This window comes from Sceloporus undulatus, chromosome 2 (assembly GCF_019175285.1).
Source record: "Sceloporus undulatus isolate JIND9_A2432 ecotype Alabama chromosome 2, SceUnd_v1.1, whole genome shotgun sequence".
Classification (NCBI taxonomy): Eukaryota; Metazoa; Chordata; class Lepidosauria; order Squamata; family Phrynosomatidae; genus Sceloporus; species Sceloporus undulatus.
Window position 1 is genome coordinate 242,832,666 of NC_056523.1, and position 16,949 is coordinate 242,849,614.

Genomic DNA, 16,949 nt, shown 5'->3' on the forward strand with positions numbered 1-16,949 from the left:
TGCAAGATTTGATTATGAAGCACTGGATCCTCGAACAGCATATTTCATAATGAGAGACCTGGAAGCTTTGATCACTGATAAGTCTTTCACTAATCAACAGTTTGCTGTTGGAAGTCATGTCTACACTGTGCAAAAAGCAAACAGTTTTGAATATGTGGATCCCGTAGATGGCACTGTGAGCAAAAGACAGGTATGAAAAGCAAAGATCTTTCCCTTGTGCAACTGCATATGACTAGAGCTGGGGAAATGCTTTGTGAAAAATATCTCAAATTGCACAGTTGTCAAGGTTTTCATGTGATAAAGATGCTGATTTTCTATCTGTAAAAACAGATACACAAAAGAGTATCAGTAGCACCTCAAACTGCAATAATATGTGCATGCTCTCTGTTTTAATCAGCAGAATAGCCAAAGCAATTGTGCAAGTTAAAAACTGGTGCAGAATTATATCAGTATATAAAATCATACTAAATTAATAACTATGAGGTGGTTTAAACATTCTTGTGCATAATATATTGACAGAATATTGGCAAATAACTATTCTCAACAGAGGACTGCTTCTAATATCTGTATTTTTCTTTTCTCTAAGGGTCTAAGGATAATTTTCTCTGATGCATCTAGACTCATCTTCAGATTAAGTGCTTCTAGTCATGTACGTGCTACCCTCCGAATCTATGCAGAAAGCTATGAAAAGGACCCCAGCAAACATGACAGAGAACCACAGGTACGTATAAAAAGAAAGAAGGGAGTCCGGTTCCTAGAATGGGCCAAATGCAACCTTGCTTCCTATGAGCAACCATGCAGGAAGGGCAAGATAGCAAGCAATAACATAAGCTGCATTAACATGTTTAAACAATCAAATCATAACTCAGTAAAGAAATTAACATTCCAAATGCTGATATTTTAAACAGGACTTTCAAAGGAAATTTTGGCTCGAAACAGATGGGCGAAAAGTGCCACCTTTGGGCCAATTCGGGGGCATGGCGTGCAGATGACGTATGCCACACTGAGACCTGCTAACGTGGCCCAAACCTAGCCGCAAAAGGAGTGGGGAAAAATCACTCCTTGCCAGCAGTCCATTCTGGACTACGGCAGTGGCTGGCCTTGGGACCACGGCATCTAGTTGCCGCGGTCCCGTGCTGATCAGGGCTTGATGAGGGCTTCTGATGTGTTTGACCCCTTTGTGTTTTCAATCTTTCTTACAGTTATTTGGTGTTATGCTTACTTTAATAGTAGGTTGGTGATTAGTTTTGCTAGACTTGTGTACACATTGTGGCTGATGGTTAGCCAATATTTATTAAGCTACAGGTGGCCATTTTAGTCTGTTGGAATAAAAACAGCAGAAAGCGTGAGCAGATTTTTAAGCTCAGGGGTAGAATATTTCATTGCCAAAAGCCAGTTTGTAACGTGTATATGTATATGTATGATGATTAATGATAGGAAAGGAGGATGTTTACATACATATAGCAAATGCAATGTAAGAGGTTATTATGTTGATCACAAATGAAAATGAGATCCCATGGGGAGGGGAAAGTACATGTGATGAATTGGAAAACAAGGATGAACTATGTTCACCAGTTTCCCTCACAGTCTTGTTCCCCCAAGACATTTTGGATTCAAGATGTTTGGACTCCCTAACCATTCTGCATAGAGATGATGGGATTTATACTTCAGTACATCTAAAAGGCACCAGGTTGAGGGACACTGGTGTCATCGGAACATAAACAGCTTTGCTAAACAAAATACATACAAATACAGATAACTACCACATATATTTTGCCGTCTCTTTCTATGATTGGATATCTGAAAAACAACAAATATTCTAGAAACACTACTATGACACCTCACTTGGTGAGACTGAGAAGTCTATTGCTGATATCAATTTGCTACCATGACTTGAAGAATTTCCTTTTGCTACTTTGTTGTTGCTATGAAAGCTGTTAATTGTGGTTTTTGTAACATGGAACTTTATTTGACTGGCACCTTCCCTGATATCTTTTATGCAGGCAGGTTCAGACTTCTTAATTTCAGCAAGCCTTTGAACACTGACTGCTCTGAATTGGGTCTTACAGAATTGTGCTGTACTGTCTATCTGTGTTTTGGCTGTCATTTTTAATAGTTACGTTTTGAACTGGTTTTAATTTTATAGATAGTTCAATTATATATTTCATTTTATATCTGGTATATTTTTTAGCTATATCTCTTTTAACTGCTGTAAGCCCCCTTGTGTTCCATACTGCAAAAAAGCTGGGAGATAAGAATATAACAACAACAAAAAAACCAAGGTTAATGAATATTTTTATTAGCAGCTTCATAAAGTTTGTCACAAATTCATTTTAAAAAAGCAGATAATCAAAACCAATTAGACATTTCCTTTTATTTATGGTAGTTAATGTCATTACCTTGCTTCCACTCAAACCTTTAAGGCACAGAACCTGCAGTCTCTCTTCTCTCTCTTTCTCCCGCATTATAACATTCACACAAGCAGCTGGTGGACCAAGTAGGGCCCTGCTTCTCTCCACTCTTTTAGGGTGGAGCCACCATTGTACTTCCCTTATCTCTAAGGGAGATGGTACTCTTTTCCTTACTTATCTAGGGCTCCTCCACCTCTCCCATTTCCAGTGTCTAACTTCCCATACTGAATCCTCTAACCTCCTTTCATATTATCTCATGTTTAACATTGTTGAATCATACTACAGGAAAGAAACAATATCATTTTAAATCTCAATCATGCATAATCAATCAAAGCAATGTATTAATTTTCTTCTTCTCCCTCTTCATATATAAAATACATAAATATTTTCTCTTATATTACTTTACATAAATAAATTCATATATGCTAATACAATAATTATCTGGGTGTAGAGCCATATCTAGTTAAAATGGCACCATCTGTTCCAGAAAGGGAAGTCTCATCAAATCCAGGGGATCCCAATTTTTTAAAAATATATATATTTAAGGAAGAAAATCCTGAAGGAGAAATAATAATAATAATAATAATAATTATTATTATTATTATTTGTATCCCGCCTCTCCCTGTATTGGATCGAGGCGGGTAACAATAAACAAAAGAACAATAAAAATGCTACACAGCAAGACACAAGTAAAAACATAGCAAAAACACCCTAAAACTCTCTCCCACCCTAAAATAACGTTAAAACAACAATTCCCAATAAAATGCTCCCAATAAAACCAATCACTATCACAGTCTGATGGGAACGGCTATGCAACTGGAGAGTAAACATTACGAGGAGGTCAGTTAGGGAAGGCCTGCCAGAAGAGATCCATTTTTATTGCCTTCTTAAAGGCGTCTAACGATGTTATGTGAAATGTCCTAAAATAATCAAGTCAGGACTGAACATGTTCAATGCACACATTTTGAGGAGTAGCCATAAAAATGGTAGTAGGAAAAGGCAGTTATGGAATGGGGTACATTGAAAGAAGACCTTTACTACCCTGTGTACTGCACTCTGGTTGTGGTTGTTGTTGTTGCAAGCCTTCAAATCATCTCCAATTTACAGTAACCTTAAGGCAAACCTATCACATGATATTCTTGACAAGTTTCTTCACAGGGAATTGGCTATTGCCATCCTCTGAGGCTGAGAGAGTGTTACTTGCCCAAGATCACCCAGTGGGTTAACATGGCCAAGCTGGGATTCGAACCCTGGTCTCTAGAGTCACAGTCCAATGCTCAAAACCATGCTGGCTCTCTACTGCACTCTGTAGTAGTCTTTTGTTACACACTCCCTCTCTTTCTGTTTATACCTCACTTTCCCCCCATTTGTATATCCTTATTCCTCATTTGTAACCACTTTAATTTAGCAGTCTCCTGTTTCAACGCCACAAAAAAATCTCAGTGCTGTCTTATCCAAAGGAAGCTAAGTCATGTAATGCTACCCCTGGATTTCTCACTACAGCATCTGGTGGGCTCAGTTAGTGATGGGGTACACTAATCCAGGGTGCTCTCCAGCCCGGCTGAAAATATTAAGAAATATTTAAGGGTACATTGAGAGGTAGTCAAAGCACCATTTCAGGCTTCACATGCTCAGAGGTATGACAAAATGATTATTTTGGCATGTGGTTCAAGGATAGGCTTTACTGGGCACCGCCCAAATAAGACTATACTGTATACAGTACTTATGTACAGATACTTGTAAGTGAATAGCATTTGATTCAGTGGTCCTGGTAATTGTGGTTAGGATCAGTCTGTTTATAACTTCGTTGCGTGCCTTCATGTCATTTCCGATTTATGGCAATGCTAAACTAAATCTGCCACAGGGTTTTCTTGTCCAGATTTGTTCAGAGGGTCTTTGCCTACCTTAGAGGCCGAGAGTGTGTGACTTGCCCAAGGTCATGCAGTGGGTTTCCTTGATCATGCTGGGATTTGAACTCTGGTCTCCAGAGTCATAGTCCAACACTCAAACCACTACAGTATGCTGGCTCGCTGTGTGTAACTAGCTAATGAGAAGAATGTGTTCCTTCCCCTCCTTTCTGATTTGTTGTAGGGAACAGTTCTGTAAAAACTTCTATACGCATAATACATGGGGGTGAAAATAATTAGATTTTTCCCATGGGGACAAGGAAGGAAATGTTAGTCTATCAAGATTTATGTGTTGAAGAAAAGCCTAGATATTTCCCTCCTTCTTCTTCTGCCCAAGTGCACCATTCTAAATTAAAATTTACCATATTAAAATAACTTACTGTCATAACCAATTTGTCTGGAGAATTACTTAGCAGATATGTAGCCGAGTGATTTGCCATAATAATATTACAGTTGGGAAATACAGATGCCAAAGTCCAAGCAAGTTTCAGATTCCTTGTAAGGAAGAAATGTGAAGCTGCCTGAGAGTTCTCTTGTATTTATAAACAAAATCTTTTCTGTACCAAAGAGGAGTTAAAAGCCAAGGGCGTTTCAGTACAGTGCAACAAACATCTGCAGTAACATAATTGCCTGATTGGTGGGAAACTTTACAAGAAAGCCCTTCCAAGGAGATGGGAGAGTTGTGCAGGAACTGACTTTTTAGAGTGATTAAAGTTTCACCTGAAATAAAAAGTTGGATTGGGCTGTAATTGTAAATGACTACAAAATTATCTTTGCTCTTAAATGAAGAACAGTTATATGGAATACAGTACAGTATAAGCAAGATTATCAGACATGCAAAAGAACCTATATGATTTGATGCTGGGCTGAAGTATTTGGCCCTGGGTGGGTGGGTGAGTGGGTGGGTTGGTTGGTTGGTTGGTTTGGGATTGTCTATTTGTTTTGTTTTGAGTCATTTTGTGAAGTGGGGCAAAAATGTCCCCCAAAGAGTGAAACAATCAATTTTCAGGACCTGATGATATATTAATATCTTGGTTCTGAGGTAATTAAAATCTTCATCCTTTCTTCAGTCAATCACTTCAGTCAGCAGAGCAATCTATCATAGATGTTTTAATAATAATAATAATAATAATAATAATAATAGATTTATTTCTAGCCTGGCCAATCACGAAGAATCCGGGCGGGTTACAACAATAAAATACAACAAATTACAATAGAGTTAAAAAAATCAAACCCTAGACCTACCACCCCCCCCTCATTCCCAGTACTAAAACAGAATTAAACAGTAATAATATTAAAACATTAAAAACATTAAAAACATTGAACAAACAAAAAATAGGCAGAAACATTGACGGGGGGAAAATGACAGATGAGGGGACAAATATCTCTAAATCTGGGGAGGGTAACTAAGTTGGAAAGGTCTGCCGGAAGAGATCCGTCTTGAGTGCTTTCTTGAAAGCTGCCAGAGTGGAAATGTGACGGATCTCCTCCGGCAGGTCGTTCCATAGTTTAAGAGCAGTAGTAGAGAAGGCCCTCTGGGAGACAGATGTTAGCCTAGATTTTTTTGGCTGTAGTAGATTTCTTCCAGAGGACCTTAGTGTGCAGAGCGGCCAGTAGGGAAGAAGGCGTTCCCTCAAGTACTCTGGGCCCAAGCCATGTAGGGCTTTAAAGGTAATCACCAACACCTTGTACTTTGCCCGGAAACTAATAGGCAGCCAGTGCAGGGACTTCAAGACCGGTGTTATATGGTCATTCCTAGAAGTTCCCGTGATCAATCTGGCTGACATATTTTGTACCAGCTGAAGTTTCCGAACTTGGTACAAGGGTAGCCCAAGTAGAGCGCATTACAGAAGTCCATTCGAGAGGTTACCAGTGCATGTACTACTGTTTCCAGGTCCCTCGGCTCCAGGAAGGGGTGCAGTTGGCGTATCAGACGAAGGTGATAGCAGGCGCTCTTGACTGTCGCATCCACCTGAGCTGTCAGTTGGAGTGACGAGTCAAGAAGCACCCCCAAGCTGCGAACAGAATCCTTCAGGGGAAGTGTGACCCCATCCAGAACTGGCTGACACAACTCCATTCCTGGATTCGGGGTTCCTATAGCAAGTACCTCTGTCTTACCTGGATTCAGCCTGAGTCGGTTTTCCCTCATCCAGTCCATTACCGCCCCAAGACAGGCATTCAGAGGAGAGATGCCAACCTTAGAGAAGGATGTCCGAGACATAGAAAAGTATATTTGGGTGTCATCAGCGTACTGATAACACCCCGCCCCATGTCTCTGGATGATCTCAGCCAGCGGCTTCATGTAAATGTTGAATAGCATTGGGGACAGAATCGCACCTTGAGGGACCCCCGATTTGAGCTCCCTCTTGGCCAAACAGCTGTCCCCAAGCGACACCATCTGGAACCTGCCCGAGAGGTAGGATCGGAACCACTGCAATGCTGTGCCTCCAATACCCAACTCTCTCAGGTGTTCCAGAAGGATACTGTGGTCAATGGTATCAAATGCCGCTGAGATGTCCAAGAGCACCAGCAGGGTCACATTTCCCCTGTCGATGCCCAGACAGAGATCATCAACTAAGGCAACCATGGCAGTCTCAACTCCGTATCCTGTCCTGAATCCGGTTTGAAATGGATCCAGAAAATCCGTTTCATCCAAGACTGCTTGTAGTTGATTGGCGATCGCTCTCTCGATCACCTTGCTCAAAAATGGTAGTAGTGAGACTGGTCTGTAGTTATTTCTATCCAGGGGGTCCAGGGAGGGCTTTTTTAAGAGTGGTCTTACTACTGCCTCCTTGAGACAGGGCATGGTGCTGTTTTGAGTGGTCAGCTGAGCTGCTACTAGGAGCAATAGCAAGTTTTTTTAAGTTAAAGAAATAGGTCATTACGGTTAGGATCAGGCTGCGAAAAACAGCATTAACGGTCAACCTCTCAGACACAGCAAAACTTTCATACACCTAAAGCAAAGTAAGGCTTTTTTTAGTTAAAAAAATAAGAATTAACGGTAGACTTAATATATACAGCAAACAATATTAGACTTTCACAGACCTGAAAGCCACCAGTTATTCTTCTTTCATGAGAACAAACGGTCCCACAAAACACCACCTCTAAACACTAGTTAATACAGAATGCTTATATTAATATAAACTGTTGAATACAGATTTGATCCCCAAGAATTGTATAAATGTATAAATACATTTATAATGTTGTCTATTTAAGTTATAAAACATAAATCTGACATCATATGGCTTGGGAGGGAGTGAAAAGGCAGGCCCGACTCCATCAGGGCTAGCCAGAGCAAGAAGAAGGATCCTCCCTCCAGTCCATCTGCCATGGTCCAGGCCTCACAGGGAGAGAAGAACCACTGGACTTGATACCCTTCCCCACCATCATTTCTTTCTTCTTTTGTGTCATGTCATTTTAGATTGTAAGCCTGAGGGCAGGGAACCATCTGAATAACTATCTGTAAGCCGCTCTGACTGCCTTGAGGGCTAAAGAGCAGAGTATAAATACAGTAAATAAAATAAAATAATAAATGCTTTTCAAAAGTATAGTGCTTAGTATCAGAAGCTGGGAAAGTGCATCTCCTGGTTTTCTGTGGGTTTTTCAGGCTATGTGGCCACGTTCCTGACGTTTCACCTGCATCTGTGGCTGCCATCTTCAGGGCTGGTGGCATGGAAGTGTGGGGCGTATATATACATGTGTGTGGTTCTTGGTTGGGAGTAAGTGATTTACTCGGGTGGTTAGACCTCGTCTACTGTTCCCTTATCTGTTGGAGTTCCTCAGGGCTCTGTTTTGGGTCCTCTTCTGTTCTCTTTATACACACTTTCCCTTGGCAAACTTATCAGTTCTTTTGGTTTCTCCTACCATCTGTACGCCGATGATACCCAGCTGTACCTTTCCACCCCTAATCTTTCGCCAGAGCTAGAGCAGCAAGTGTCATCCTTTTTAACAGCTGTCTCCCACTGGATGCACCATCGGCGTCTGAAGCTCAATATGTCAAACACCGAGCTTCTTGTTTTCCCTCCTAAGCCCACCCTTCACTACTCCTTTTCTATTTCTGTCAATAACGTCTCTATCCAGCCGGTCCAGGAAGCCCACAGTCTTGGTTTCATCTTTGACTCCTCTTTGTCATTTATCCCTCAGATCCAGACTACAGCCAAAGTCTGCAGATTTTTTCTCTATAATATCGCCAAAATCCGTCCATATCTCTCAGCTTCTACCGCAAAGACACTGGTCCATGCCCTAGTGGTCTCACGACTAGACTACTATAACCTCCTCTTGGCAGGGCTTCCCCTCTCTCATCTCCACCCATTAATTTCTGTTCAGCATTCAGCTGCACGCATTATTTCACTCGCTTGCTGTTATGATCATGTCTCCCCTCTGTTGTCCTCCCTTCACTGGCTCCCTTTTCCTTTCCGCATCAGGTACAAACTTTTGCTACTCACCTTTAAAGCCCTGCATGGGCTGGCCCCTCTTTATTTAACCGATCTTCTCTCTCCCTACATCCCTACTCGCACTCTCCACTCTGGTAGCCAAAGTCTCCTCTCTCAACCCAGGATCTTCTCTGCCCCATCCCGGATCTGTCCTTTCTCTCTTCCTGCCCCTCATTCCTGGAACCTTCTTCCTCTGCATGCACGGCTCATCACTTCCCTAACCAGCTTTAAGGCTGAGCTGAAAACCATATTGTTTAGGGAAGCGTTCTCAGGGAATCTGTGATTGTCATCTGGCTGTCTGATAATATTTGACGTGATGTGATTTGTTTTATATTTGATGTTTTTAATTTGTTTTTTCTTTTCTATATGGTAATTTTATCTATTCCTCTTTTAATTGTTATTATCTTAGAATGTACGCCTTGGGCAGGCTTTTATATTCTCTTTAATTTTACCGACTTTGTACAGCGCTGTGTATAATTACAGCGCTTTAGAAATAAAGTTTAATAATAATAATAATACATGTTAATCTATGTGTCGGTCTTTTGGTAAATGGCAAGGCCTCAGGATAGGAGGATATGCAAGGTGGATATGTGTCTATTTAATTAGCAACCCATTGTCTGTGGGGAAACCCCCTGACCGTGGGTGGTGTTCATTTGTATGTACTGAGTCTTGATTTTGGTGTTCTTCAGTACTGATAGCCAAACTTTGTTTACTTTCAGCATTTCCTCTTTCCTGTTGAAGTTGTCCAGGTGTCTGTGGATTTCAGTGGTCTCCCTGTGCATTCTGACGTGATAGCTGTTGTCATGGACCAGAATTTCAGTGTTTTCAAATAGCATTTTATGCCCAGGTTGGTTTATGACTTGTTCTGCTACTGCCAATTTTTCTGGCTGGCTCAGTCTGTAGATTCTCTTGTGTTCCTTGATTCGTGTTTGGACACTGTATTTGGTGGTCCCTATGTAGACTTGTCTACAGCTGCATGGCATGCTGTAAACTCAGGCAGCAGTGAAAGAGTCTCTCCTGTCCTTCACCGAGTGCAGCATTTGATGGATTTTCTTGGTCAGTCTGTAGATCATTTGGAGGTTGTGATTCCTCACTAGTTCCCCTATTCTGTCCATGACTCCTTTGATGTATGGATACCTTCCCTTTGGGTGGTTATCTGTCTTCACTCCTGTTGTTTTTTTTTTTTTTCCTGTCTGGCAGCTCTTCTGATGTCCAAACTGGAGTAAGCATTAGCCTGTAGAGCCTAGGTTAGGTGCTTCAATTCATCTTCCAGGAAGTGGAGTTTTCAGATCCTTTTTGCACAGTCTACCAGTGTTTTTATTGTGCTTCTTTTTTTGTCCTGGGTGATGATTGGTGTTCTTTTGTAGGTACCTGTCTGGGTGTGTAGGTTTTCTGTATACTGTGTAGTCCAATCGTTGATTCGGTCTGCAGATAACCAGGACATCCAAGAATGGCAATGATCCTTCCTTTTCTTTTTCCATTGTGAATTGGATATTTGGGTGGATATTGTTCAGATGGTTCAAAAACACGGTCAGATCTTCTTCTCCATGGCTCCAAATAGTGAAAGTGTCATCCACATATCAGAACCATGTTGTAGGCTTTTTTTGGTGCTGTTTCCAGGGCTTGCTTTTCATAGTGTTCCATGTAAAAGTTTGCTATCATGGGGTTCAGAGGACTTCCCATGGCTACCCCATTTCTGCGCATAGAACTCATCGTCCTGCTGGAAGTACTTGTGGTGAGGCAGTGTTCATCCCCGGGGCTGTATACAGCTCAGAAGCAGGGTGACCAGATGTGTATCCCCTTTAGTTTCAGCACAACAAACAAATGAAAAGAATAATTCAAATGTAGATTCAGTCAAGTGTTAGTTGCTGGTAAAGTACAATTTAAGCATTTGTCTTACTCAAAGTTCTATAAATAAATGTCTAGCTTACAAAGCATTTTAGTGAAGATAAGTTCATAACCTTCCTGGAAGCCATGATCAAATTGAGGTTGTTGAACTTTGGTCATATCATGAGAAGGAATGACTCATTAGAAAAGACAATAATGCTAGGGAAGGTAGAGGGTAGCAGAAAAAGAGGAAGACCTCATGCCAGATTCAGTCAAGGACCCATGGACCTAAGCATAGTAGTGGAAGACAAGGGATCTTGGAGATGTCTCATTCACAAAGTTGCCATGATTCGGAGTCATCTGAAGGGCAGTTAACAACAAGACACACACCCCCAGCACCTCCAAATGTCAGTGTCTCTTCCTGTTTTCAGAAAGAGTGGTTTCTCCTGGGCCTTAAACAGCCCAAAGAGAGCTGAAAACATGGCAGAATTGTCTCAATGACCCATAGGGGTGTTTGAGGGCACTTGGAAAAAATCAGAATAATTCAGTGGGTGGTAGGTGGCACACTAAAGCTTCTTAGATGGCAATGTGGCTCTGCAACCCCCTCTGAGAGTATGTTTGTGTTCGTGTGTTTTTTCCAGCATTTTATTTTTACAGGTCACAAATTTTAGAAGTTCAGTCCTACATAGATTTAACTGAAATGCTCCTGGTTTGGCGAAAGTCCCTGTAAATGAATCTGTTACAAAATGGATGAGTAAGTTTGGGTGAAGGGGTCATTTCCTCACCAATCCTCTGCTACCAATTTAGCTGCCAAATTTCAGTGTCATGGGGGTAGCAAAAGGCAGTTTTTAACTTTGAAATTATTCCATATGGGAAGTCTGTAATTTGTTTATAAGTAGAATTGTGATTCTGATTCCGCTTTGTGTTTCTTTATGACTTTTTAAAAAAAAGAAAACATGGGAAGGAATTCTTGCACTGCTATGCTACTGAAATACACAATGCAGTATTACTTTCAGTGGCAGCAGAGTGTGGTCCCCAGTGGGTTCAAGCAAGCAGTAGGTCTACCCCACTTTAAGAAGTTGCCCCTCCTGCTCTGACAGCTTCAAATAGATTGTTTACATGACTAGTGATTCCTATCAGTGTCACTGTTATCTATCCTTCCATTCTTGACCCACAAGCACTAAGGAAAAAGTTAGAGAATTGGCCTTACATAGCAACAGGACATGGGCCATCATGAAGGTTGCCAGGTTGAGTTTGGAGAAAGGGTCCTATTGCTTTAGCAGATTCTCAAGCAGGCAGGCTTACCATAGAGTTACATCAAGAGGAAGTATACCACTTCTTTTCTCTCCTCTAACGATGGGGGGATGTGGCCGTCCAGGGGCTTCTGGTCCCTTGGCCTTCTACCTATGATCTAAACCTTCACTGATGTACACATGGCCCACACAGGTCATAGTATGTAATTGGCTAATGAAAACCGGAGATGGGAATCATCTTACTCTTCAGATGATGTAGGACTACAACTCCCACCCTCTTCACTATTGATTATGCTGCTAGGGCCACTGGGATTTGCATTTCAGCAACATCAGGTGGATCACAATCCACCCTTGGTGTAAACACTACTGTTGTGCACACACTCACACATTGCTTTGACACTGCACAGTGCCAGTTTTTCAGTAACAATAAACTTTCATAGGTTGTGTTTAAACATGTTGGTGAAAACAATGATGCATCCAGTGTATATGTTCCCAGAACTTCATGAACATGTAAGTTTTATAAAATGTAAAATATTTTTGCATAAAACACCAGCCTCAGTGTTTGGCTTACAAGTGAGAGAAAAGCAACCAAGAATTAGCAATCAACACCTGTGCTAAACAGTTAATAAAACCCTATTAACATCAGGTACCAGTCAATCATTTTTTTAAAAATGCCTCCCTAATACTTCCTTTCTCCTTTGAAGATTTTGTTCATTTGCCAACACAGAAATCATCAAGGTTATTCTGTGTCTCTTTCATATGAAGAAACTATGGTCTAACACTTATTTAGTTATGCTAACTATAAAGCCAAATACACTTTATAGCTTATCAGAAGAGGCCTTTGAGTTTCACCAATGTAAATGGAAATGCACTAAGTTTTATAAATAGCTGAAACCAGTTGTCATGTTTATTAATCAGGTTTGATTGGCTGTTCTGCACAGGTGCTGATTATTGACTTGTTTTATCTCCTATTTGCTTTGATTTATAAGCCTGGTATTTTAGCATGCTATTATTTGGATTAGAAATTGGCATTTTTATACTAAAGCATTTCATATTTTTAAAAACCTTACTGTGTATAAAGTCATAAAAACTCATAAACTGAAAGCATGACTGACAGTGGTGTGTGCACTGCACCACTTAAATGTTGATTAAAATCCTTTTCAGTGCAGGCAGAGGTTAACTCACATGGAATTGCATCATGGGAAAAGCCAGGAGTAAGCACAGCCTTCCATTCTGGAAACATCTGAGGAGACCTGCAGTGCGTTTCTAATAACTTTGCAGCCTGTAAAACACAAATACCAATCTGAACTTATTTCCTGTCCCATAAATCTCTGGCAATAGAGATGATGCTTTTTTATATTCAAAGGCATTGTGTGCTGAACTGGAAAACAATACCGAATGTTCTGCCAATATGAAACACTGAATTATTTAAGATATTTTGACCTGTCTAATTAAGACGAGGGGAAGCACCTTTGTATAAGAGGCTGGGCTCAAAGAAAAATCTCGTCCATGTCAGTCGATCAAAGCAAGATGAACACAGTCTAGGAGGTAAAAAGCATGAGAGTAAAATGTTTTTGATTTTGTTTTTGTCATGTGCCTTCAAGTCATACCCTAAAGCAAACTTATCACAGGCCTTTCTTGGCAAGATTTGTTTAGAGAGGGTTTGCCTTTGCCTCCCTCTGAGGCTGAAAGAATGTGACCTGCTCAAAGTCATCCTGTGGGTTTCCATGGCCAAACAGGGATTCGAATCCTGGTCCCCAGTCCAGCACTCAAACCATTGCACCGCACTGCTCCCAATTTTAATACTGTTCCTTATTTACTGCACTGTTGCCAGAAAGTGGAAAAGTTATTTTTTGGGGCCTTAGGTTCATGTAGCCCACATAGCCACTGGCCAAAAAAGTAACACTTCCAAGCTCTATCTACGGCTCCTACCTCTTTAGCAGCAAGTAGATATAAAGCAAAGAAAATTATCTATAATTTTGTTTCCTTAGTGGGAAATGTTTCATTTAACAGATTTCTATATGAGCTGTTTTTAGAATACCGAAACGGAAGCATTTTTTAAAAATCAATACACTTCGAATGTCTTCAGATCTTCTTACTTTAGTCTAATCCATTGAGAATTTGAAATTCTGAAACTGTTGCTTTTCTGAAAATGCCTGGATGCTTAGTTTCCTTAAATAATTAACACTGTACAGAAAGGAATGGCAAGAATCTCAGAGAATTGAAGAATGTTTACCTGTCAGTTTAAAATCTATACCAAGACTATTGGAATAATGTCATATTGTATGGATTTACTGTAGTCACCCACCCACTCCCTTATTCATGGGGATACATTGCAAGACCCCCATGCTTGAAACTATGGATAGCACCAAACCCTATATTTGTAATGTTTTGGGACCTCAATTGACCACAGGTAACTGAAACCACACAGAATAAAACCATAGATAAGGGTGGATTATGTTATATTTTTGGGGACTGTGGCTGACAGTGGGTAAGTAAAAGCATGAAAAGTGAAACCGTAGGTACAAGTGTACTACTGAATAACACAGAACTGCACTCTTAACTTGATTAAAAATAAATATTTATAAGTGTCATATTTTTAAATACATAAAGTAAAATATAATTCCAATGATAGTGAAAAAATATTGATACTGTGTAGCAACTAGAATTCAGGGTGCATTTCTTCATTCTAAGGCCCCATTCCCACTGGGCAGGTAAAGCGGCTTATATTGGCGTGATTCTGACTCGAATTTTTTTCCGGGTCTAATTCGAATCTGTTCCTTCATTTCCATTATGAAAGGGCGCAAATTGACTCGATTTATTTTGACCCCTGTTTTCGTTCCCATTGGATTTCCCCCTGCTGTATTTTAAAGTGGAGTAATTTGCTCCTCGTTCCCATTGCCCTTTCGGAACCTCTTTTTTTAAAAGCAGCTGTCAATCAAGCGCTTAGGCAATTAGACATCACGGTGACGTCAGTTGCTTTGATGCATTTTGGCAGGAGAAGGAGCCTCTATGCCCCCAAATCCCTTTCCCTCCCAGGCTGTCCTATGTCTTCCCAAAACCCCTCTGGGAAGGGAAAAGGAGCATCCACCCCCACCCACCCCCAAAGTCCCTTTGCCTCCCCCATTGCTCCCTGGGCTGTCTGGGAGACGATGAAGCAGGTATGTAATGCAAAGCCGATCTACTGCTGAGGCACTCAGGCAAAGGGGGGGGGAGAAAAAAGAATAGTTAAAAATGGTGTTCAGTGGGTCTCCTCACACGTCAGTCTATGAATATGGAGCAGGGGGGAGGTTGCAGGGGGGCGTAATGTGTTTACTATATTTGGAAGTCATTGTAGCAATTTGCTATGTTTGGACATCCAACAGAGTGCCTGGGTGATTGAAAACTTATTTTTTAAAAAACAACACATTTGTCTACACATGCAATCACCTTGCCCTGCTTCCCACTCCACCGGGGGAAAGGCTAGGCGAACGGGAGAAAATGGCGCTGGCAATGCAGGAAAGAGAACAAGTGGGTGACACCCCCAGGTCAGCCTCTTGAGCACTGCTCCTCCCAACCCCAAGTTCCCAAATTAGACACCCTTTCGTTCTCATTTGTTTGCTCCTAATCAGACACGCGAGATCCAGGAAAAACCTCTAAAAATGTGCACCCTTTTTAAACTGGTTTATCCACCGCTGATTCGGGGTTTCCAAGGAAAAATTGATTACCTGGGGATCAGATCTGAATTCCAATGGGAACGATATCGGTGCAATGAAGATCGAATGCACGCTCAAATGGGAACGATGCCCCATAATCTGCGTCTGGATCCTCTTTATAAGCCAGTGGAAACGGGCCTAAATATCACCTCGTTGCTTCACCTCTCTTTTTTCATTACCTTCTTCCTTAAGCAGTAGTTTTGAAATGCATATGAATTATATTGCTTTATCAATGGCAACAGGAACACTGACCCATTCTAGCACATTATAAAATTATTATATGACTTTATCAATATAGTGTGTACAAGTGAACTTCAAAAGTGGAGAAATTACAATTCTCTGCAAAATGCAAAGATAATATGTGATATGTGGGCAGGAAACAAATCACTGTAAAATAATGATTTCAAGGAAATTGAACTTTGGATTTTGAATTATCTATCCATTACAAGATGAACATGGACTCCATTTAGCCATTTTGGGAAGTGATTTGTTCTAATCCTCTTTTAAAGCCTTCTGAATAATGAGCCATTACTAAATCTTGTGCACGCCAATATCCTACATTCTTTATATTTATTTCCATTTTTATTTAAAATATTTTAAAGAGTTGGCTCTTTTGTAATGCAACAAAACCTGGGATAATGTAGAGAAGTGAACCAGTGAGATGATTATGGAGAACCACCTGGTCTCAATTCTATACAATTGGCTATCGATTGATATATTTCATAGGTTTTTTTTCTCTGAAGATGCTGGTGAAACATCAGAAAGAAACTCTGCTAGAACATGGCCACATAGCCTGAAAAACCCACAAAAAACTATGGATGCCGGCCATGAAAGCCTTCGACTTTACATTGATATATTTCAGTTTGGAAAGTTTTAAAAACACTTTCCAGAACTGGCTTTGCAAGCATAAAAGAGCAGTAAGTTCGTTGCTCTCTTTAAAAAGGGTCCAAGTGGTATCACTGATATATCAATGGAAGAGTAAGATAAAAATGTATTTATTTTTTCAATGTATGTAGCCTACATCACCTGGTATTCTTTGGCAGTCTCCCATCCAAGTAGTATTGGTGGCTGACACTACATAGCTCCCAAAATTAGAGATGATCTAGTGCCATTAAGGCAGTCTCAGGGCTCTGGAAAAAAAGGGTCGGGAAAGGCCTGCTCTTCGCTGGTGGCCCATTCGAGACCAAGGCAGCGGTCCACTTTCAGAGTGGGTTGTCCAGTTGCCATGGTCCTGTGCTGTAGTCCAACTTTCAGGTCTTGATTGGGGATGGAGCAGCCAGAGGCCACTCCAAGCCACCGGTCTGTTTGACCTCAGAAATGCTCAAGCAATAAATGGGGATAAACTATTACCTCGGATATCATTTAAGATACTTAATTTGAAGACCCTCTTTAAACTGTTTCAAAGTAGCACCTCTTTCTCAGT

At 40.8% G+C, this 16,949-nt stretch overlaps 1 protein-coding gene across 1 annotated transcript in view; it reads left to right on the forward strand.

Moving 5' to 3' along the window:
* PGM5 (phosphoglucomutase 5) overlaps positions 1-16,949 on the forward strand; it is a 67,141-nt gene that overhangs the window by 44,990 nt on the left and 5,202 nt on the right. The window contains exons 9-10 of the mRNA XM_042447752.1: positions 7-190; positions 587-721. Of these exons, the coding sequence (XP_042303686.1) occupies positions 7-190; positions 587-721 (319 nt within the window). The remainder of the gene's footprint in view (positions 1-6; positions 191-586; positions 722-16,949) is intronic.